Source organism: Vanellus vanellus (genome assembly GCF_965231255.1).
Source record: "Vanellus vanellus genome assembly, chromosome: 1".
In the NCBI taxonomy this organism is placed as follows: Eukaryota; Metazoa; Chordata; class Aves; order Charadriiformes; family Charadriidae; genus Vanellus; species Vanellus vanellus.
In genome coordinates this window covers 58,248,909-58,271,085 of record NC_138905.1, presented here as the reverse complement: position 1 = coordinate 58,271,085, position 22,177 = coordinate 58,248,909, and the positions used below count along the sequence as shown (strand labels likewise).

Here is a 22,177-nt window from a genome sequence, read left to right as displayed (position 1 = left end):
CGGGGAGCGCCGGGCGGGCGGCGGAGCGGGCATGGTGGGGCCGCGGGAGCCGCCCGGCCGCTGAAGCCGCCCCCGCCGCCCTGGCTGCCAGCACCCGGCCCCGCCGCGACCCCGGCCCCGGCCGCGGCGCCCCCGCCATGACGGTGAGTCGGGACCGGCCCGCGGGGTGCGGGGTTTTGGGGACGGGGGTGGGGGGGATATATCCTTCACCCGGCTGCTTCTCCTCCCCCTCTGCCGGGCGTTGGGGGTGCCTGGCGGGACCTCGCGGGGCTGGGAAGGGGCGGAGGGCCGGCGGGGACACCGGCTGCCAGCCGCCGCCTCCCCGGGGTCCTCTCGCTGCTCCCTGGGGGACTGAGGCCCCGCCGGGTACTCAGGGCTGGGGCTGAGGCTCGGTGCCTCCTTGCCTCCCTTCCCCGGCACTGCCGGGGTCCCCTCCTGGGCTCTCCGTGGCCACTCGATGGAGTCGCTTCATTAGCGTCGTCGCTTCGTTAGTGGTGGGTGCTACCCCACCTACATAGACATGGGTAATGTTGTGTGTGAGCCTGGGCTGGGCTGAGGCCTGCTGAGCTCGTTGCACTGATGACCATAATCGGATGCAAAATCTGCATCCCCCCTGGGCGTGGGGAGCTCCTGCTCCCTGTGGGAACCAGATGTGGTTTCAGGGTAGGGAGCATCCCACCCCTGGGGCAAACCTTCCTCCCTGTGGCTGTCTGCTGGGCCCTGAGAGGGAGGCTGTAGAGCAGAGTGGGGTAATAGAAGTGACGGGCCGTGCTGTGCCCGATGGTGGTGGGAAAGAGAGAGCCTGTCGCCCACTTGCTTTTGCAGCATGTGTAGGTTTGGGGGCTGCGTGTGTGCTCCAGCCTGGGAGCGGTTCTGCTGCCACCAAACTGAGCTGGAGTGGTTTTGCTTTGTGTTTTGGCCTGCGGCCCGCGCCTTGTGGACTAGGTTCCCTTTTTGGAGGAGAGGAGGTATTGTGCTTTCCAGGAGGCTCAGAGCCTCTCGCACCATCTCAGAGGTGAGAGGAAGCGGCATTCCGGGACCTGTGGTCCTGAGGAGCTTTTGGGAGTGAGAAGAGCAGGAGGCACATTGATGGCAGAGGCCGGCGATGGAAGAAGCACACCTGACCATCCCATCCCTCTCCTCAGACACGGAGCTTGCTCAGCCTGCTGCAGCCTCTTCTCCTCTGCTTCTCCATTCTGGTGCCCCTATACCACCCAGGAGCCATTCTTTTGCTCCTACCCCATCCCCTTTCCTTCTTTGGTGTTTACATTCTTCAGATATTTGCAGGCTGTTATCACCTCCCCTGTAGCCCTTCTTGAGCCAGAGCAGGCAGCTGCCTCTCCTTAACCTGCTGTTGTAAGCCAGTCCTTCCAGACTTCACCTATGTCCCCAGCTGCTTGGGACCCCCTCCGGTGCCTCTACCTGGCCAGCTGCAGGGTTGAACATATAACTCTGGTAGGTATGGATGCAGCCAGGCAAAATTGCTGCTGCCACCTCCCGAGCTGAAACCTCACCATCTGCAGCCCCAAGCTGTGCTGCAGGGCCGCGCATTTTGCCGGAGGTGCATCCTGCTGCCGCATCCTTGCATCTCCAGCACCCGGATCTCTCCCAGTGGTTCAGCTTTCCTGGCTGTTTCCTCCTCCCGCTGCTGGGCTGTTTCCTCTGGATGGGAGGTTCGGTTTGAATCCCGCTCTCCTCTCTGCTGGTATCCTGAGCTCTTTATGCCGGATGAGGAAGCTGGAAGCTGGTTGTGGGGAAGGGGGGAAAAGTGGCTTTGAGCACTTTGTGCATCAGCTGATGCCTCATTCTACGGTACTGGCCCTGCTATGACAAGGATAGTTCAAAGCCAATTTCAGACCTGTGGCTCTGTGTCTGGGGGTGGCAGGGAAAACAGGAACCCTGTCCATTTCACCCGTTCAGGAGAAACCCTCTGGGGGGATTTTCTGGCCCCAGCGCTGTGTCAGGGGCAGCGGTTCTGGCAGGACTTTGTGCTGGTTTTCTCATCAGCATAATTAACGTTCATTATTTTGGCACCTAATGCTTTGGGATTGTAAATCCTCAATAAGATGAGACCCAGCTGATCCGTACAACAGCCCCATCCAGGAGTCCCTCTGCTCCCTCTCTCCCTATGTTGTTTTTCTGCCGCCGTGGAGCCTGCCCGGCTCTATTCTGCCGAGCGCACGTGTGTCTCGGGAGGGGGAAAGATTGTGCTTTGACGTTTCACCTCCTTTCCTTCCCTCCCGCCACTCCCAGTTCAGAGCTGGAGCTGAAGTCACCGGATTGGAAGGGATAACGGGAAAAAGGGTGGAGCTGCTGCCCAGGGAAGGAATTAATTGTCGGGGTGCTTTTTCAGGGCAGCAGTGAGGCCAGCAGGACATCTGGGTCGTAGGGAATGGGGATGCGTGCATACCTCTCATCTCCCAGCCGCCGGCAGCGCCCATCACCTCGGTGGGAGGTGAGGTGCGGGAGCCCCCCATGTCCTTTTGCTCTGGTTTCCCTCCCTTCCCAGGCAGCTCGGGGCCACCATATGACGATTCTGGCCAGGCCTGAAGCTGTAGCCGCCAGTGACCCTCCCCTTGGTAGGCCTCCCCATGCCTGCTCGAACCAATAGCCGGAGCGCCAGGGTGAGCCAGCATTTACTGGGCTCTTGCCACCCCATAACCTTGGGTGTAACCCAAGAGCAGCAGCTCGGAAAGATGAAAGCAGGGAAAGACTCGGCCTGGCTGGGCAGCCAGGGAGCTGGGCTTGCAGGGCAGCTGTGGCCGGCCACTGGACTTGTTTGGGGGGTGTGGAGTGGCCATCAGCTTGCTGAGCCACCCCTTCTTGCCAGCTTGATCTCAGGTGGTGTTTGTGGCATGTAGGGACCGCTGGTGGCTTCCCCAAGGCTGGCAGGTCTGGTGTGTACTGCTGGGAGGTCCAGCCCTGGGACTGTCACCTCTCCAGCACTGTCCCACCTGGTTCAGCTGCGGAAGAAGGGGCTTCCTGGAGAGAAGAGGCATTGGGCTGAGTTATTTAGTGGTGCAACTTCTCCATAGCCAGCAGGGTTGGGAGGAGGGACCAGCTCGAGCCTGTTTGGCTGAGGGCAAAGCCAGGGAGAGCAGTTCCCCTGAGTCAGCTCTCCGGTGCTCCACCTTGGGAAGGAGATAAACTGGTTGGGATGCTGCACCAGTGGCGTGAGGTTAGGAGGAGGCGGGGAGCCAGGGGAAACTTCTTTCTAGCATGGGGTGATCTGAGTGAAACTCTGTTCATCCTCATCTTTGGTAGCTGTGGCTGAGGCTGGGCAGAGGGCAAGCTCTGCAGCAGGAGGGAGCAGGAAGAGCTGGGCAGTAAGAGAGGAGCCCCCAGCATCTTGGAGAGGACTGAGCCTTGGAGAGGGTCGAGTCTCCAGGAGGATCAAGCGCTGGTTGTGACTCTGATTTCGTCTCTACCCTGGGGCACATCGTTTAAAGGCAACCTGTTCACAGCTGTTGAATTGCCTCCTGTATGTTTGCGGTGAGGGCTGTTTCGTACAGAGCTGTTTGCGTCTTTTATAAATGATTGGTGGCAGAGTTACCAGAGGGACTTAGCTCTGAGGCACAGATGGCCAGGGTTTGGACAAGGCGTGTCTGATTCTTTGCGATTTTGCCTCCATCTCTGAGCCAAGCAGTGCAGCTCTCCCTTCTGCCCGTTCTCCATGCCCCTGCCTTCCCCCTCTCTGAATAAATACCTCCGAGGCACCTTGTGGAAACCTCCCTGCTGCATATTTTCCTTGAATTTTTTTTTTAAAACTCTTTCCTTATCTCCTGCTTCCTTTTACAGGAATGACTGCCTGCTGCCGAGAGCTAAATCCAGTCCTCCTTTGTCGCTGGGTCCTACACCCCTATGAGTTTCCTAAAAGCGATGCCAGGCTATTCCCACTTGCTGTTCTGCTACCGGGGATTCACCTTCCACCCCTGGCATGAAAATCCCTTTTGTGGGTTGCTCCCAGACAGTAACCCTCTGTTTTGTCCTTTCCTCTCCAGCCAGATCTCCTCAATTTCAAGAAGGGATGGATGTCCATCCTGGATGAGCCAGGAGAGGTAAGCCTGAGGTGGGGGTCTGCCTCTTCACCCAGTCCCTGTTGCTAGACATCCCCCAGTGAGCAGCCGATTTCCTTCCCCCTCCCTCGCTGAGGTTGCTGCCCCTGGGAAAGACAGCAGGAAGCCTTTGGTGGAGGTGCCTCACTCTGTGTGCAAGCACAGAGGTTCACCCAGCGCCCCTCTCCCAGCTGAGGGGCACAAGGGGCAGCTGGAAGGGACGTGGGAAGATAAGGCTGAGAGGTTGTGGTGCAGAGTGTCCCTCTCTGTTCCTACATTTCCCCCGGTAACTTCCTATCCATTTCCCTTCTGTCTTTTCCCTTCTCTCCCCCTGCCCGATCTGTCTGCAGTGGAAGAAACATTGGTTTGTGCTGACCGACTCAAGCCTGAGGTATTACCGGGACTCGAACGCGGAGGAGGTAAACACAGCCATACTTTCTCGAGCCCTCTTGTCCTTCCTGACCCTGCACACGTCACCAGGGGGGAGAGGAGCGCAGCCTTGGCATGACCAGTGCGCTCCTGGGAGAAGTGGCAGTGTCCTCTCCTCCTGAAAGGCAATGGGGAGGTGGCAAACTGCTCTTTGCCAAGGGGTGAGGAAGACAATGGGTGTCTGAAGGTGGGACAGCGGGGCGACAAACCCTGGGAGGGTCTGTGAATGGTGGGAGGTGAGGAGAAAGGATGACCCCATGTCTGGGCATCTCTGATGCTCCCTGTCCATGCTGCTGGCTGCCCCTTGGCTTAAAAGAGGCCATGCTGTGCTGGGGAGCTGAGACTGGAGCATCTGCTGGTGGTCTCAGCTGTATCATGTTTGGCCTCTGCTGTCCCCAGTCCACATGGGCTGTATGAGTGCTTTGAGCCTGCAAAGACCTGAGCTGTGCTGGGACTCCTCCTGCTCCCGGAGAGCTGTGAGGTGAAGGCAGAGGTGTTCTGTGCTTTGGTTAGGGTGCCAGCAGGTGACAGGGACTTTTTCAAAGCTGGGCTTGTACTGACATCCTAGTGGGTGGCTGTGCTTGCAGGCTGATGACCTTGATGGAGAAATTGACCTCCGCTCCTGCACAGACGTGACGGAGTTTGCAGTGCAGCGCAACTATGGCTTCCAGATACATGTGAGTGTCCAGCACCGTGTAGACATGGAGCAGCAGCACCAAGGGACACTGGGTGGGAATGCGTGCTCCCTCCCAGTGCTGTGATGCAAGCCATGCAAACCTTGTGCTGGGACAGCAGCCCAGCAAGGCTCATTGGTGACACATGGATGGCAGTGCTTAGGGCCATGAGTGCTGCCCACCTGCAAAGGGAGGAGAAGGAGGAGGAAGTTTTGCAGGGCTGGCTGAAGGCTGTGCTGGAGGCAGCCCAGGAGCCAAGCTAAATGCCAGGAGTGTTTACTTGACCTGTTGGCCAAGGCAGCTTTTCTAGAGCTGCGGGGAGGGAGTGGTGAGCACTGCAGGTCTCAGTGTAGCTTGGTTGACCGTGCTGTGTAACAACCTGTACCCTGGATCCGGCCCCAGTATAATCCTGCTACTTGGTGTAGCAGTGGGAGACAGCTGCTAAGGCAGCACAAAAAATGGTATTTCTGTGGGTGTACGAGGTTGGGCACTTCATGGTCCAGGTTCCCCTGTGGCCTGGTGCTGTACCCCGGCACTGGTGCCCAGCTCCCAGCACTTGAATGGCTGGATTGCACTGGCTCACGTTTGGCTAATGTGCCCGCAAAGTTTCTTTTGCCTTTGCTTGGAGATGTTCTTATGGAGGATGTGTAACAGGCTTTCCCACAAAGAGCACGTCTCCACTCCCACCCCTCCACCTGGCCCCAAGAGCTTTTGATAGGGGGTGGCCTCTCTAGCACTGTCCACCACCCATGCCAGCAGGTGCCCGGGGGTCTCAGGTAGCGAGTAGGAGTTGCCTGAACCTTCACCAAGCCCTGACAGAGCTTCCATCACCTCCCCATTCCAGACAAAGGATGCTGTCTTCACCCTGTCAGCAATGACCTCGGGTATCCGGCGCAACTGGATTGAGGCCCTGAGGAAGAATGTGCGCCCAGTCAGTGCTCCAGATGTCACCAAGTAAGAGCTGTACTGTGCTGCTTCTCCTCTTCCCCGTCTTGCTGCCCTTCTAACCTAGCAGGCAAGGACCAGGAAGGTCCCTCTGGAAATCCGTCCGCTCCTGGATCAGCCCTGCCCACCCAGCGGTCCTCCTACCCCTCCACTTCTCCTGAACATGGCCTGGAGACACCAGCCAGCAGCAGGGGTTGAGAGCCTAGATGGCTCCCGCCCTTGCACTCCACTTTTTACCTCGCCATGTCAGTTTAGCTCAGTTTTGCTGCTGATGTAGGGGGTGAATTCGCTGGGGGTGAATCCTCCCTACCCTGTGTGGGAGCCCATTTCCCCAAGGGATGGGATGCTGCAGGCCCAGCTCTGCACTCAGGGTGGGGTTTTGTAAGGTTGGGCTGGGTGAGGGCTGAGCCTTGGGTCAGTTGGTGGTGCCTCTGCCGGCATCCTTTCCTGCACAGTGCCTTTCCTTCACTGGCCACCACCACCGCTCTGCTTTCAGGCTCTCAGACTGCGATAAGGAGAACTTCCGTAACTGCGTCCCCCAGAAGGGCTCAGTCCGGACAGAGGAGCAGCAGCAGCCAGGCTCAGGCTCCGAGGGGAACTCGAAGAGCAGTCACTGGAAGGCGGACGGGCAGCGCCATGCTTTTGACTATGTGGAGCTGTCTCCCTTGCCACAGGATCCCGGGAATCAGGGGTCCCTGCAGAGGACAAGAGGGAGCTTGAGGATCTCTGACCGAGCTCCCAAGCATGAGGAGCTGGAGCGGGATCTGGCTGTCCGTTCAGAGGAGAGGCGGAAATGGTTTGAGACCCCTGATGGCAGGGTCCCAAATAGTGATGGCCTGCTGGGGGACTCTTCCCGTAAGACGGGGGAGCAGGACCTCCCCGCTCCCCTGCTTTCAGAGGACCAGCGGATGCGGCTGAATGAGGAGATAGAGAAGAAGTGGCTTGAGCTGGAACGCCTGCCCTTGAAGGACTCACGGCGGGTGCCCTTGACAGCACTGTTGAACCAGAGCAAGGGGGGCCATGGAGAAACCAACGAGGCGCTGAAAAAGGAGGTAAGACCATCTCTCCTCTCTGAAACTGGGATTCTGGTGGCTCCTTAGTGTGGTCCCTGGCAGCAGGAGGCTCTGCAGAAGAGCAAAGCAGAGGTGCAGGGAGATGTTCATTCTTTCTGATTCCATTTGCCACCCCTCGAGTGCATGGGAGCTTTTGCAGCCAGGGAATGTGAGGCCAGAGACCTGCTCTTGCACGCCTGGAGAGGTTCCCCAGGCCACATTTTGTTCCAGGATAAGTTAACTGGTGGCACACAAGTAGAGGCTGTTTTTCCTGGGAGTACATCCACAGCCTCTGTTCTCTGGCTGTTCCCAAACCTGCAAGTGCTTCACCTACCAGACTTTGAAAGGAGCTGTGTGCTTGTCTGTCATCCCAGCAGTGGTTTCCTGCATCACAGATCCACCTCTGGAAGTTGGGATATTTCCTCCTCTCTTGTGAGCGCTTACCAGGCTGGGGCAGGCTTTGCTGGTTTGGTCCCTTGGCAGGCTGCCATTCCCATGGGAAACAGACGTCCCCATTGGCCGTGCATGGTCCTCCCCATCCCTAAGCCTGAGGTTCAGATGTAGCACATCCATCAGGTCGCAGCACTTTTCCACCCCTGGCTGAGCATCTCTCTCCCCTCACTGGTGCAGGTCCAGTCGCTGCGGGCACAGCTGGAGTCCTGCCGGGCCCGAAATGAGAGCCTTCGGGAGGCATCAAAATCCCAGGGAGACAGCCACGTGCCCCGGGGGTACATCTCACAGGTGAGTAGGGCGCCAGACATGGGACCTTGGGGTCATTCCCAGTCCAAAACTGGGAAATGCTGGGACTCAGCTTATTGCCAAGCAGGTATTGCTAGTCATTGGGTTGCTGTGGTGACCCTAACTGGTCCCACTTGTAATCAATATTAATTACATAAAGGCTGGTCCGTGTTGCCTGGCCTTAAAGGGGCCAGACTATAAACAGGGATGATGAGGAGGAGCGTTAGGGGAGAGGTGCAGGATCTGTGCCTTGCTTTGTGCGTGGGCAGGATGCTGGCTTGGGCAGGGGGGGTGAGCCATCCCTCAGCTTGGGAGTGGGTCAGCAGCTTTCTGCCAAGCCGCCCGCATGTTCCCCGGCGGTTTGCAGCTCGCCGCATGTGGTTCTTGCTAACAGGGGCTCCCAAATCCCTCGTTAAAAGCAGTCTGTCGGGAGCTCCCATGCCTGCCAGAGCTGCCTGAGCCCTGAAGGTCACTTTGACAGCACAGCCTGTTCGTTTCCTGGGACAGCACGTGGGAAGGCCTGCGAAGCAGTGTTTGCTCATGCTTCAGCCTCTCTCTTGTTTTCATTTATTTATTTCACCCCGCCATGGACTTGTCCAAAGCAAGTGAGGTCACATCCCACAGGGAGGCTGCCAATCCACCATGCTGTGGGGATTTCAGGATGTGCTGTATGTGTTGAAAGATACCGGGAGGAAGGAAGTCGGGGCTGGTGAAACCCATTGCAGCAGGTTGGCCATACCTAGCCCAGATAAAGAAACTCACGAGACCTGTGGCACCCAGCCCAGCCAGTTAGCAGTCACTGTCATCTTGATTTAATATTTACAGCTCACAGGCTTCTTTATGGTCAAAAAAAGCAAAAGGAGCGGGAAGGAACGGCACCTTATCTTCCTAATAACTCAGTTCAAAAGGCCAGCATTTCACATCTGAGGCTAAACTTGGCCTTTCCCCAAAGTGCTTATTCTCTCTGTCTGCCGAGGTTTGCAGCCAGCCCATGGCAGATCATCGAACTGATCTCGCCTTTTCCTCTCCTTTGGTTGATCTGTGAATCTTCCCAACTTCTGTTGTCTCAGTAGGGAGGAACAACCAGCAAACACTTGCATTCCCACATTACAGCACCCTTTATATCAGCCTTCACCTTAGTACTGGGGGAAGGAATGGGACAGCAAGGGGCTTTTGGGGGACACGATGGCTTCCTGGCTCTCTGCTGATGCTTTAGAGGCCCTGGCCTTTTAAAATAATACTCTGGCATGGTTTGGTGGTAAACAAATCCTTCCTGAGGGACTTGGGGCGGTGCTGCCAGCATCTGGTGGAGTGAGAGCAGAGGCGTAGCTCTGAGGTGGGAACCACTTTGCGTTGCTGTAACACCAGTTAACCACAGCGCTCAGTGTTGAAAGAACCATCCCCTTCGTCTCGGAGCTGTCAGAAAGGAGGGCGAGCTGTGTGAGGAGGATTCCCAACCATTAGGCTTTGGGGAGGGCTCTTTGGCAGCCTCCGTCGGGCCACAGGGCAGTACAGGGTGTCACTTTTCAGGAGAACAAGCTCAGTTTTCATTGATTCCGGGGAATGTTGTTTCATTTAAAAGGCAGATACCGAGATGCAGTTCCCGCTGGTGATCTCCTCCAGTCAGGCAGTGCAGCCTGGTGGAAGGGGCTGGGCTGGGGTGTTGGGCATGTTATTCCCAGCTCTTGGCACAAAAGGGACATTCCTGTCTTGCTGCTTCAGTTTTTGAGAAGAGCAGGAGGAACGTTCCTTCCTCTGCAAAGCATGGGGGTGTTGCAAGATGCACAGCCCTGTCAAATGGTTATGCTCAGTGATAAAAGTGCCACCTCACTTTCCCAGGCTGGTCTTTTGCTTCTCTAGTGGTCTTGCTTCCCTCAAAATGGCCCTGGATTTGGGTGAGGTTTGCAAAGGCAAATGTTAGCCCGGCCAGGTGCCTGTCCTGGCCTGAGATCCTGCATGCCTAGACCTTTGAGTCCCTCACCCCTCCTTTCCCCAACATGGCAGGAGGCCTGTGAGCGCAGCCTGGCTGAGATGGAGTCATCCCACCAGCAAGTCATGGAGGAGCTCCAGAGGCACCACCAGCGGGAGCTGGAGCGGCTGCGGCAGGAGAAGGAACGGCTCCTGGCGGAGGAGGCTGCGGCAACAGCAGCAGGTAGGAGTGGACAGAGAGCCATGCCCCTGCTCAGATGGGTCCCTCCTGCCTCTCCCAAATGTCTCTTGTGAGAAACCAGTTATCCCAGTCATCTGGAGCCACACTGCTTACCCTGCTGGTATGATGGTGATGCTCAGCACCTTCTTGTATGCAGGCAGGACTGGCAGAGATGGCAGGGAGCTCCCATGCTGCCCTGTGTTAGTCTCCTTGGCAGCACTTTGTGCATCAGGATGATCCTGGGGCATGGAGAAGGTGGGGGATGCCCCAAGGGCAGAAGGGATGCAGGGGGAACCTGCAAAGACAGGTCTGGGCGCCAGCAGCTGCAAGAGCTTGGCTGATTCAGTGGCTTTTTTCCCAAGACATGCCAGAGCTGGCACAGTTTGATCCTCCATCTCCCATTGTCCCCCTCCACAGCCATCGAAGCACTGAAGAAAGCCCACCGTGAGGAGATGAATAAGGAGCTGGGTAGGACACGAAGCTTCCAGCAGTGCGGCTCAGTCTCAGATGCCCTCCAGAAGCAGCACCAGTAAGAAACCACCTATCCTGCTCCCCTTGCCTGATGCTGCCGCCATGTGCTGGTGTCAGTGCACCCCATCTACAGCCGTAGCCCCCAGCTGTGCCCCCTGCCACCTCTCTAGCTTCCTCCCTGGGGGTGGTGGGTGCCCAGCAGTGGCTGCCAGGGCTGCTGGAGCTGTAGGGCGGAGAGGTTTATTCCCTGCTTGGCTGTTTTTCCTATAGCACCTCTGTTTTCCCTATAGCTTCTTCCCTCTATTTTCTTTACGGAAAGCTCCTCCATTCCTTCTGCATGGCTTGAAGATCATAGAAGCACCACACTCGTGTGCAGTAGGGTGGGAACCGAAGCCTTGGTCCACAGGGGACATTATTTTGTGCCAATGACTGATGTGGGCAGAGGCTGCCTGTGGCAGGGGTGAAGGCAATGCCGGTGGCCAGGGGTCAGTGAGGATTGCAGAGCAGCGATGAGCTGGTGCCTCTTTGACAGGTTGGATGTGGATTCCCTGAAGCGGGAGCTGCAGGTGCTTTCTGAGCAGTACTCCCAAAAATGCCTGGAAATCGGGGAGCTCACCCAGAAGGCAGAGGAGCGGGAGCAGACGCTGCTGCGTTGTCAACAGGAGGGGAAGGATCTCCTGCGGAAAAACCAGGCAAGAGAATGTCTTTCCCTGCCAGCAGAGACCATGGAGCATTTTCCTCCCTTGCACAGCACAGCCCCTCTGTTAAAACTCTGAAACTTTGTTCATATTTCTTCCCTTTTGAGATTTTATCAACAGAAAGAAAAACAATTAAGGGCCTGTCTTAACTATGGTATTAAATACAGCGAGTGTATTCTTTGCTGCTGGTTGTAGGTGCCACTGTTGTCTATGGACAGGGGGTTACAAGGAGGTCTCTAAGCTAGGGAAGAGTTGGCATGAAGATGGAGAGGTCAGGACAGCAGAGAGGCCCATGCTGTGGCTACCCTGGCATCTTTTGTTTTTTCCCACAGGAGCTGCAGACCCGCCTCTCAGATGAGATTGGGAAGCTGCGAAGCTTTATTTCATCCCGCAACTCTGGGGACCGCTCTTCACACAACAATGAGCGGAGCTCCTGTGAGCTGGAGGTATGGGGGTCCCCCCTGGGCTGTCCCACTGCCTCCATCCCCACCGTGTGCCAGGGGTCTCCTCCTCGCGATGGTTTGGGCTTGGAGTGTGTGGGAGGGGGGTGCCGGATGGAGCAGCAGGGCCGGTGCAGGAAGGAGGTGCGCAAGCTTCCCCTCTGCCACTCTCTCGGGGCACTCGTGCCGCTTCCTGCCATGGCCTTTCTGGCCCTTCCTTCCTTTTCCACCTCTGCGCTTGCGCCAGCACCCTCTGGCCTTTCCGAGGCGGTGGCTCTTGAGTCAACTCTGGTTCCTCTCCCCTGTCCTCGGTCCAGGTGATGCTGCGGGTGAAGGAGAACGAGCTACAGTACCTAAAGAAAGAGGTGCAGTGCCTCCGGGAGGAGCTGCAGATGATGCAAAAGGTTGGTGTTTTCTGGGAGCCATTGGGGAAGCAGCAGGAGAGGGAGGAGAGGGGAGCACCAGGGCTTGTATGTCATCAGGGTTCTGCTAGGTTTGATGGGATGCTCGGGCCAAACCCTCTTGTCCCCTGTGCTCCTTGTCCCTGCTCGCTCCCGAGCACGTAGCAGCCATGTGGTCTGAACAGTGCGGACTGGCATAGACTTACCTTGTACAAGGGAAATGTCACAGAGACTTTGCTGCTTGTTCCTCCAGATGTATATACATATAAGCATGGACAAGCCAGGAGCCCTTCTTTCCCAGGTGGGAAGCCTGGATGAAGCCTGCCCAGCACTCCACTTCCCCAGCCACCTTCTCTGTCCCCTAGTTTTCCCCTTGCTGCATGGACGTGTTTCCTTGGGCACTGTTGCTGGGTGTACTGCTCCCTCCACTGGCAGCAGCTCCTTCAGAGGAATTTTCAAAGACCCCTGCCAAAGGGGAACCTGAAAGAGGCTTTGAGATTCAGTGGTGCTCCAGAAGTTTATAACTTTCTCACTTAAGCTTTTTGCCATATAAATGGCTGGGACCATACCTTTCAGTGGCCTGCATCTCTGGTGGGTTTGTTTTTCCCATACACCTGGCCCAAACTCACATGAGCCATGGTAAACCCCACATTGCCCCCCCCCCCCCCCCGACCCCAATCTGATGCTGCAAATCCCCACTGCTGCAGGGCCAGCGACTCTGCCTTCCTCCCTGGTCGGGGGTTTGGGAAGTGCTACCTCCTCGCTCTTCTGAATGGTTTCTGTGTGGCCCAGATAGGGATGGCCTTCAAACCCTGGGCTAGCTCTCCCCTCCTCACCTGCTGGCCCTTCTCCTTCTGGGCTCGCCTTGCTGTCCCCTCCCTAATATCATTCCTAAAACACGCTGACCCCTCTCTCTCCCCTGACAGGATAAGAGATTTGCCTCAGGGAAATATCAAGATGTCTATGCAGAGCTGAATCACATTAAGGTGCGCTCTGAGCGAGAGATCGAGCAGCTGAAGGAGCACCTGCGCCTGGCCATGGCGGCTCTGCAGGAGAAGGAGTCGCTGTGTAACAGCGTTGGCAAGTAACGGTGAGTACCGGGGATGCTCTGATGTCCCCTGCAGGTACAGGTGGCTGAGACCAGCTGCCCCACTTTGACAGGGGGTTGGAAGCTGCCAGTTCTTCCTGCTCCACCCAGTGCTGAAACTTTAGGCTTAAAGTCTTCCTTCTCTGCTTCTTGCATCCTCTCGTCCTGCATCCCATCCCTGTCCCTGAAGTTTTCCCAGGGTCCCCAGCTCCCTTCTCGCCATGCTGCTCTTGATGCTTCTGCAGCCGGCACCAACCGCTGCTCAACCAGGCCTGGAGGTGGGAGCTGGCCACGAGCTGGCCTTCACCCCGTGGTTTGGGTGACAGCGTGAGGGCAGTTATGTGCTACCTATGTAGGTAATGTTTCTGCTGCGTTCACCTTTGAAGCTGTTTCTCTATTGCAGCATGGAAATTTTAGGTCCACATCAAAGCAGCCCTGACTAGACCTAGCCCTCCTCCCACGCTTGCTGGTGGGCGTCCCTGCTGTGCCTGGGGAGGGAAGCAGGGTGACAGGAACAAGGGCATCCCATTGTCTGGAGTGCTTCTGCTCCTTGCTTGGATGCCATGGCCATTGGGATTGGGGTCACCCTGCTCCGCCAAGGCTTGCTGGTGGGCGCAGAGATAAGTGGGACTGTAGCGTGGGCGCCAGACAGTCATCTCCCGGGGAGGAGAAGGGACAGCATTTCTGTGCTCAATGGAGTCTTTCTGAACCATTTCTGCTTTTGTCTCTCTCTAGGTCTGCTCTTCGTTTGTTTATCTGTTCTTGTTTTGTATTTGCTCCATTCCTCGCTTGCGGGGAGGAGGAGACTGAATCCCATCCATTATCGCCTTGGCGAGGAATCCCACCCACCCCCCAGCCTCCTCACTCCCCGCCCAAAGCTTTTTTGATGAACCCCTTTTGCCTGCGTACCAGAGCACATTGTTTGGACTGGCTCTTTACATGCACCTTCTTCAGGATTTTATATGTGAAAATTATATTTTATAGAGGAATTTTTTTCCCCCGGGAAGAAGGGGAGGAGGAGGGGGAAAATTTTAACTACGTCACCAGCATTTTCTAACCTGAAAAAGAGAATCTGGTTTTCCCCCCTTCCCCAGCCCCATTGCTCCTGGCCACACAGCCACCTTCGGCACATATTCCCTGTCTTCCAAATGTCTCCACGGCCCCCCTGGGATGTACGGTGAGGACCACACTCCCTCCTCCCCGTGCCACCCCCAGGGACCTGCAAAGAAGACATACAAGCCATAGGAGGGAGCCGCTGGGGCAGTCTGCCATGGACGTGCTTGCCTGGGACTTCTGAAAGAGGAGACCTTGGCAAGAGTCTGCATGATCAAGCTCTCTCCATGACTGTCCTTTGGCTCCTTCAAGAACCCAAATTGGCAGGAGTCCAGAGCCACAGGGTCTCTCCTTTCTGGGGAAGAGGAGCTGTGAGGCTGCTACTGCACCTGCCGGAGCCAACCTCCCCCAAGGTGGCAGCTGCTGCTGCTCTGCTGCGCCCTTCAACTTTTAACTTAATAAAATCTTCCCCTTTTGCTGAGAAAAATGTGGTTGTCGAGGGAAACATGTCCCTAACACTTCCCCCACTGCCACGCTGTGTAGTTTTTCCAGGTTCCTGGGGTAACCTGACCCATCTCTTCTCTCCCTCTGGATTTGGGGAGGGAAAGCAGCAGGAGCGCTGCCAGCCCCTGGCCAGAGAGTGAGAGGAACCTTGCAGTGCCCTTCTCCAGCTGTCTGCTCCACCTTTGGGTTTGAGGGTGAAATAATCTGCTTCACCACACCACTCTGAAAATCGCACGTGGATCCTCAGCCCCATGGTGGAAGAGCTGAGCCTCGGCTGCATTGGTAAATCCGGTATTGGTGGGGTGGGGGCAGATGGCACTACAAATTACTGGTGGAGTAAACAGTCTATGTAGATCCTGGGGGAGCTCAGAGGGATCAAAAAACCCTCCTCCTGTTTTTGGATGAAGCACGTCTTTTTGGCAGGATGGAGGAGGACCTGGAGGTGACTGCTCCTCATTCAGCCCCATGCCACTGTAGACATGAGCTGTTGCTCTGCAGAGAGGCTGCTGGCAATTACGGAAGAGCCCTAATTGCAAGCTCATGACAGGGCTGGAGGTGCCATCTGAAAAGGGGAAGACGGGGTCAAGGAGGACCCTTGGATGAAGATGACTGGGAGGCTGGAGTACTGTGAGATGTGGGGGTGGGAGCGGGGTGTAAGGACGTGGTGGCAGCAGCAATGAGAGGACAGTTAGGGCAGCACCCCTTCACTCAACATGTGGTAACCTTGCCGGGGTATTGGTGGCCCCTGGGACAGGGGGGTGCAGGCAAATGCAGACCCGCTCCTCCATGGGCACAGCTGTGGTGACTGCTGCTTTCCCTAAGTAAGGCAAGCTGCTGCGTAAGTCACAAATTCCGGTAAAACTGGGTTGCAGGCTTTTGTCACGTGTGTGCAGCCCTTGGGCAACCCAGTGGATGGTGCAAGAGGCCAGGCACCAAGCCCAGCAGCCAGCTCCCCATTGCGCCCGTGCAGAAGTGGTGCTTGGCCTCCTGCCTCCGGACTAGAAACCCTCCTGTCCCTGCTCTGCCCAAGGTGCAGGCATTTCCCTCTGCCTCCCAGCAGGACATGGCTGTTGCCATCGAGTTTGGGACGGGGCGAGCATTCGGCGTGCCAGGGGGCCAGAGATGGGAAGGGAGGCAAGAGGCGATAGAGCAGCTCAGGGCAACTGCTGCCGGGCTGCAGGGTTTGGTCTTGCCGTGGGGGATTGGTAGGGACCAAGAGAAGAGGAAAATAAGTGGGGTTCAGGGCACCGTGTTGCAAGTTGGGGGATGCATAAGTGGCTTTAAGAAAAAACAACAGCTGATGCAAGTCTATGTGGTCGTACCTACCCCTGGAGGAGGAATCCCCCAAAAGTGGGGCACTGGGGGCAAGCAGAGGGGCAAACTGCAGACTGCTGGTGTGTGTGGCTTGCCAGCCCCTTCCCTGAGGGGTTCGGTATCTTGTGTTTGTTTGGGTTGGTTTGTTGGCGTGGTGTGGTTTGTTTTTTTTTTCTCCTTTCCTGACTGGGGGCTGCTGACCCTGATAAATGTGTCACATAAGCGCGGGTGAAACGTGTGGGTGCCTGACATGCAGTCGAGCCACCCCTCCTCGAGGCTCTGCAGCTGCAGATCAGCCGCTGGCTGGGCAGGAGCATCCCGTCATCCTGGGGTGACAGGAGGCTGCTGCCTCCCAAACTGGCGTGATGTTAATCGGGCGGCCCCTGTCTCGCCTGCAGCAGGGTGATATGGTCGCCCCATCGTCTCTGCATCCCTATCTCTGGGGTGCAGGGGAGCTGGGTGGGGGGAGAGTGACAGGGAAGGGAGGCGACTGAAGTGCCCGCGGGTGACCGGCATGATGGCCAGCAGAGCCCAAAAAACATCCCAAAGTGATGCCTGTACCCCATCCACTTGCTCTCAGCCACGAGAAATGTCCCAGCCTCGAGCATGGGGAAAACCCACAGCCATGCGGCACCCTGGTTGCACGAGAACCAGCACTCCAGCTCACATGAGGAGCTTGCCCTTAGGAACCAGTTCATAAATCTTTCAAAACAGTGATAATTGGTCCAGCAGCCAATGGCAATACCCTTTTGCCATTTATTGGCATCATTAAAGCCCACTCTGCTGTTAGCGGCAGCCTGGCTGAGCGGCTTCGTGCCGGGCTGACCGCACTGTGTTGCACACCAGGGCTTGGGGCTGAAGCTCTGATGAACACAGCTGGAAAGTCAGCCAATTTCCCTGTTTTGCCACTAAAAAAGCACTGAAGCACTTGGATCTCAATGCCAGCCAGGCCAAATCCCACTGCTGTGGGATTGCTGTGTTTTGAGCCTCTTTGAAAATGAAAACCAGGTAAAATAAAACGGTGTCGCTGGCATTAGTCACCAGAAGTTCCCCCCAGTGCACTGGGATGCCAATGAGCAGCTGTCCTGTCCCTACAAGGCAGGGGCCGCGACCCAGCAGATCTGTAGGACGTCCACGATGCAGTTTGACCATTTAAGAAGGAATCTGCAGCTGGAAGTGCGTAAATCACCGTGGAGTCTGGTTCAGTGCAGTGTGGGAAAAGAGGAGAAGGTAAACAGGATAACGGAGAGGATTCCTCTGCCAGGCTCTGTCCTCCGGGGTTCATCAGAGAAGCGGGATTTCCCAATCTCTGCTGACTAATGCCAGAAACGGGAGGCACAAGGAGGCACGGGAGGCACAGGAGGCTTGGATCAGTTGAGCAGCTCTCCTGAGGTGAAAATGGTGTGCAGGGGGTAACCTACCCCACCCTGGGCATGGTGGCAGGTTCCTGTGGCCAAAAATACAGGCATGAGCCTAAGCCAGGCACAGGGGAGTGGGTGGCCCATGGGAATAATTTTCTCCTTCCGGGTGAGTTCCCCCGTGCTGCCTGCAGTGGGGTGCCGGCAGTGCTGGACCCCACTTCCCAGAGGCAGTGGGGCTTGCATTGCCCTGCAGCACCTGCATACCACCTCCAGCCCCAACATCCCACCAGGGGCCGGAAAACCCCTCTCGTTCCTGGACAGCTCATGTTAAGGATGCATCAGTACAACAGTGTGGGGTTCACGGGGGGCTTCCCGATACCAAGTGGGGCACTTAGGGGGTTACCTTGACTGGTAACTGGCTGACTTCCTGCCCACCCATGTGCAAGGTCAGCAGCAGCCTGATGAGCTGTGACCACCCCTACACCTTCCCTCCACCGAGTCGATTGGGGGCATAGGATGCTCCCCTTATTTTGGCTGGCTAAAAATTAGGGAGCTGGTCTGGATGAAAGGGTCAGAACCCCCACATATAGAGGAGAGGGCATTTGCCCACCGGCAGCGGCACCCGCCGGAGGAGGCTGAGCAGCCCTGGTCGGCTGCAGGAGCTGCCCAGGTGATCAGCTGAGATTAGAACCCTAATTTTCAGCTGCCTACAGTTAGGTAAAGCATCTGTCCTCCTCCCTCCCTGCCTCCCCCCCCCCGCCTTGCCTCCCCATTACTGCACTGCCCTGATAATGGCTGCCTGGTTTTTAAGGCTGGAGGCTCTGCGGTCAGCCTGTGGCGCCGTGCCAATCCCAGGGGGTTCAGGGCTGATGCTTACACCCCCCACCCACCCCTCGTCTACCCTCAGAGTGTGGCGTACGGGCGAGACACTTCTGACGGTTAAAAACTTGGATGGAAATAAAAGCAGATGGTGCCTTATCTGCACGCGCCCGGCTTGCCTACGTGCAGGCAGCCAGCGACGGCGGTTTATTCCCAGCACGGAAAAATGAGTAGTCCTTCGGCTGGTCAAAGCGTTGTGGTGGCCACCAGAGCTCGCTGCCCATACGCTCCATATAGGATGGAAAGTGATATATTCATCAGGTCTTAGGCAAAAAATAAAAAGCCCCAGGAGAGATGAGAGGGTGGTTATTCCCCTCCATGACTGGGGGCTCTTTGCTTTTGATAAAATGGAGTGGTTTGCAGCTGGTGCGAACCTGTCCTGCTCCCCAAATGAAGCGGGACACGTGAAAGAGTGGCACCGGGGAGAGAGAGGCACAAGGGGATGCTCTCAGTGGGTTACACTCCTGCCACCCCTGGAAAAGCATCAGGGGACCAAGTGCTTCCTCCCAGGACTGGGACGTGCTGCACCCTCACGTAGTACGTGTGTATATTGGGGAGGGGACATCAAATATTTCTATTTCTATTTCTATTTCTATTTCTATTTCTATTTCTATTTCTATTTCTATTTCTATTTCTATTTCTATTTCTATTTCTATTTCTATTTCTATTTCTATTTTTTCTATTATTTTTATATTTACATTTATTTATATTTATATATCTATATCTATTTTTATATATGTTTCTGTGTGTCCCTGGCTGGTGGTTTTGATGCCCCTTGGGCATCCAGGGTGCGTGGAGGTTACAGGAAGGTGCTCTCTGTGTATTTTAGCACCCCGCTGAAAAGCCGAGGGGTTTGGAGGCGCTGGGGTTTACCTCTGAGCACGGCACAGCGTCCCAGTGGGCACCAGGCAGTTGTGCCCGCGTGTTTTTAAGAAATAAGGAGGGAAACATCATCTGAATCCTACGGGCAAGATGATGATAGTGGCTACACTTAATCTCCCAGGAACAGCCAACCACTTACCCATCTGGGAAAGGATGGCTGATTGTCACTGTTGTTTGTCCACGCTCCGTCTCCTCCCAGACTTATGCGCCCCCTCAAAAAGCGGACAGCTTGTTATTTGTGGCCCCTGCCCACACATGCGAGGGCTGAGCTGATGTCCCCAAAGCACTTGGTAGGGAGCAAACAAGACAGAGAGGTGGGGCAGAGGCATTGGGCTGTGGGGTACCGCTGCTGAGCCTGTTTTGACCCTGGTGCTCCCCCTTTTCTTCTTGGTGTCCCCCCCAGCGTCCTCTAATGTCCTCCCCTGTGTCCCTGCTTATGCCCTGATGTCCCTATGTCCCTATGTCCCTCCTTGTTTCCCCCCAAATGTCCCTCCTCGACCGCCAGCGTCCCCACAAGTGTCTCTCCACATGCCCTGAAGTTGCTCGAAGTGTCCCTGCCTTGTCTCTCCTTGTCTGTCCCCAAGTGCTTCTCCTTGTCTCCTCCATGACCCCCCCAGTGTCTGTCTTTTTCCCCACCCAGTATTCCCCCAAGTGCTCCTCCTTGACCCCCAGTGACCCCCAGCGTCACTCTTTGTCCCCACACATTGTCCCTCCTTTTCCCGCTGTTGTCCCCTCACAGTGTCCCTCCTCGTCCCCTGATGTCCCTTACTGTCCCAGCCCGGCGGGCTCCCGGGGCGGGTCGGGGCGTGGTGGGGGACACACGGGGACACCGGCGGGCGGGCGGGCGGGCGCGCGGATGGCGCGCGCGGGCCAGTCCTCCCCGCGGTCCGCGCCGCGCCTTTAAAGTCTGCCCGCGGCGGGCGCGGCCGCAGAGGCGGCGGCGGCGGCGGCGGCGGCGGCAGCGGCGGCAGCGGGAGCGGCACCGGCAGCGCACCGGGACTGCTGCGGTTGTTCCCCCACTGCTCCTTTCCCCAGCCTCTCCCCGCCCAGGGGCAGGGGTCCCGGGCCGGGCGGGCCAGGCTTCCCGCCATTGAGGGGAATAGCGGAGCATCCCGGGGCGAAGCACCGACCATGACGGACAGTCCGATACCGCTCCCGGCTCCGGCCACCAAACCCAAGCGGGCCAGGGTGGCCCGGCGGCCGGCAGCCCACCCCACCTACTCGGACATGATCGCGGCGGCCATCCGGGCTGAGAAGAGCCGCGGCGGCTCCTCCCGCCAGTCCATCCAGAAGTACGTGAAGAGCCACTACAAGGTGGGCCCGAACGCCGATGTCCAGATCAGGCTCTCCATCCGGCGCCTGCTCGCCGCCGGCGTCCTCAAGCAGACCAAAGGGGTTGGCGCCTCCGGCTCTTTCCGCCTGGCCAAGGCCAACAAGGCGAAGAAGTCCCCGGCCAGGAAGAGGAAGAAGGTGGCCAGGAAATCCACGTCTCCCCGGAAAGCTGCAAGGCGCAGGAAATCCAAGTCGCCGGCAAAGAAGCCCAAATCTGCCACCAGGAAAGCCAGGAAGAAGTCGAGGGCCAGCCCGAAGAAAGCCAAGAAGACAAAGACTTTTAAGGTCAAGTCACTGAAGGCATCCAAGCCCAAGAAGGCAAAGCGGTCAAAACCCAAAGCCAAGTCCAGCACCCGAAAATCACCCAAGAAGAAGTGAGAAGTCTAGAGGCGTTTCGGTACTCTCCCCTTTGGGTTCTGTAAATAGCTTTTGCCTCTATTTTTACCCCTTTCTATTGCTTTTTATAAAGAACCAATCTATTCCTCTCTGGAAATAGCTAAAACAAGGCAGTTAATGAAAGAAAAAAGGAACATCTTTGGTATGGAGAGTTCCAGTTTTTAAGAGTTACTGGTCTGGGTTTTTATTTCGACGTCTCAGAAATTTCTTGCCTGTGTCTGTTGTGTTTTTTTTTTTTTAACTCTGGGCTGCTTGTGGTGTGTTGGGAGTTACGGTGACTCTGTTGTGTCAGTTGAGGCTGTGCAGGATTTCAATTCGTGACCCTGCCCCAGCTCCCGGGGGGGTTGTGTGTTCCCTGGGGCTGGGGAAAGACTCTGCCTGTGTCGGAGGGGAAGTGGGAACATACGTCTGCGAGAGCCATAGCCTTCCTGGGAGGAGGAAAAGGGGGTCCCTGTTCCTTCCTCCACCGCCCTGGGTCCCCACCATGGGGCCGAGGCGAGGTGTGCTGGGCTGCTGGTTGTGAGGTCTGGCTGGTGCTGGAGATAACCACCTGGCCGGCTGGGCGATGGGGCTGCCCGCCTGCCTGTGGAGCTGCCGTGGGGACTCAGGGCAGGGACGGGATGGAGGAGGAGGTGGAGCGGGGATAGGGTCTGTCCACTTTTGCTTTCAAAGAGTTGGAGGTGCCCAGCAAGCGGGAAGGGGTTGATCCCTGGGGAGGAGGTTCAAACACGGCTATGAGCGGCTTTGCTCCCTGGGGAGGGACAGCCAGAGCGCAGCAGCGGGCAGCTCCGCAGGCGGGCTGGGGTGGGCAGCCCTGCTGTCACCTCGGGGACTCTGGCTTTGTGCCCAGCAGGGGCTGGCGCGGCTCCATGGCCTGCCTGGCCCCTGCCAGCACCCCTCCCCGGGCAGGGCTGGGCGGTCCTGATGGCCGTGGCTGGCAGGGAGCCTGCAGGCTGGCCCTACTGCTCATCAGGGTCTGAGCCTCAGGCAGGAGGTGCCTAATCCCCCTTGGCTAGGGACGTCTGAGCTCTTTGGATGTCAGGATCCCCAACCACCTGGGCCAGCAGCTCCAAAGTCCCAGGGGCTGTGGGTGCCCAGTCCCCTTGGGCTTGCTCTGCCTAAATATCGTGGGTCCAGGGTCTTCACCCTGCTGCATGGTAGCTCCCAGATCCATTGGCCTGATGATCCTAAATCCCTTGAACAGATGGTGCCTGAGCCTTTTAGCCATCAAGGATCCCAAATCGTGTAGTTCAGGGTACTGAAATCCTTGGCCTGGAGGCACCTAATCCCTTTGGGCCCTTGTTCCTGAGACACTTG

At 57.0% G+C, this 22,177-nt stretch overlaps 2 protein-coding genes across 2 annotated transcripts; both read left to right on the top strand.

Moving 5' to 3' along the window:
* On the top strand, positions 1-14,673 carry TRIOBP (TRIO and F-actin binding protein). Its single transcript, XM_082488990.1, has 14 exons — positions 1-143; positions 4,002-4,058; positions 4,406-4,474; positions 5,072-5,161; positions 6,003-6,112; positions 6,600-7,155; positions 7,786-7,896; positions 9,898-10,045; positions 10,460-10,571; positions 11,046-11,205; positions 11,544-11,657; positions 11,969-12,055; positions 12,979-13,142; positions 13,875-14,673. The coding sequence occupies exons 1-13, from the start codon at positions 138-140 to the stop codon at positions 13,138-13,140; spliced, it is 1,782 nt and encodes a 593-aa protein (XP_082345116.1). The 5' UTR covers positions 1-137; the 3' UTR covers positions 13,141-13,142; positions 13,875-14,673.
* A 5,410-nt stretch (positions 14,674-20,083) lies between these two features.
* H1-0 (H1.0 linker histone) lies at positions 20,084-21,047 on the top strand. Its single transcript, XM_082482641.1, has one exon. It carries the CDS (start codon positions 20,264-20,266, stop codon positions 20,840-20,842), a length of 579 nt encoding a protein of 192 aa, XP_082338767.1. The 5' UTR covers positions 20,084-20,263; the 3' UTR covers positions 20,843-21,047.
* Positions 21,048-22,177: the final 1,130 nt, after the last annotated feature.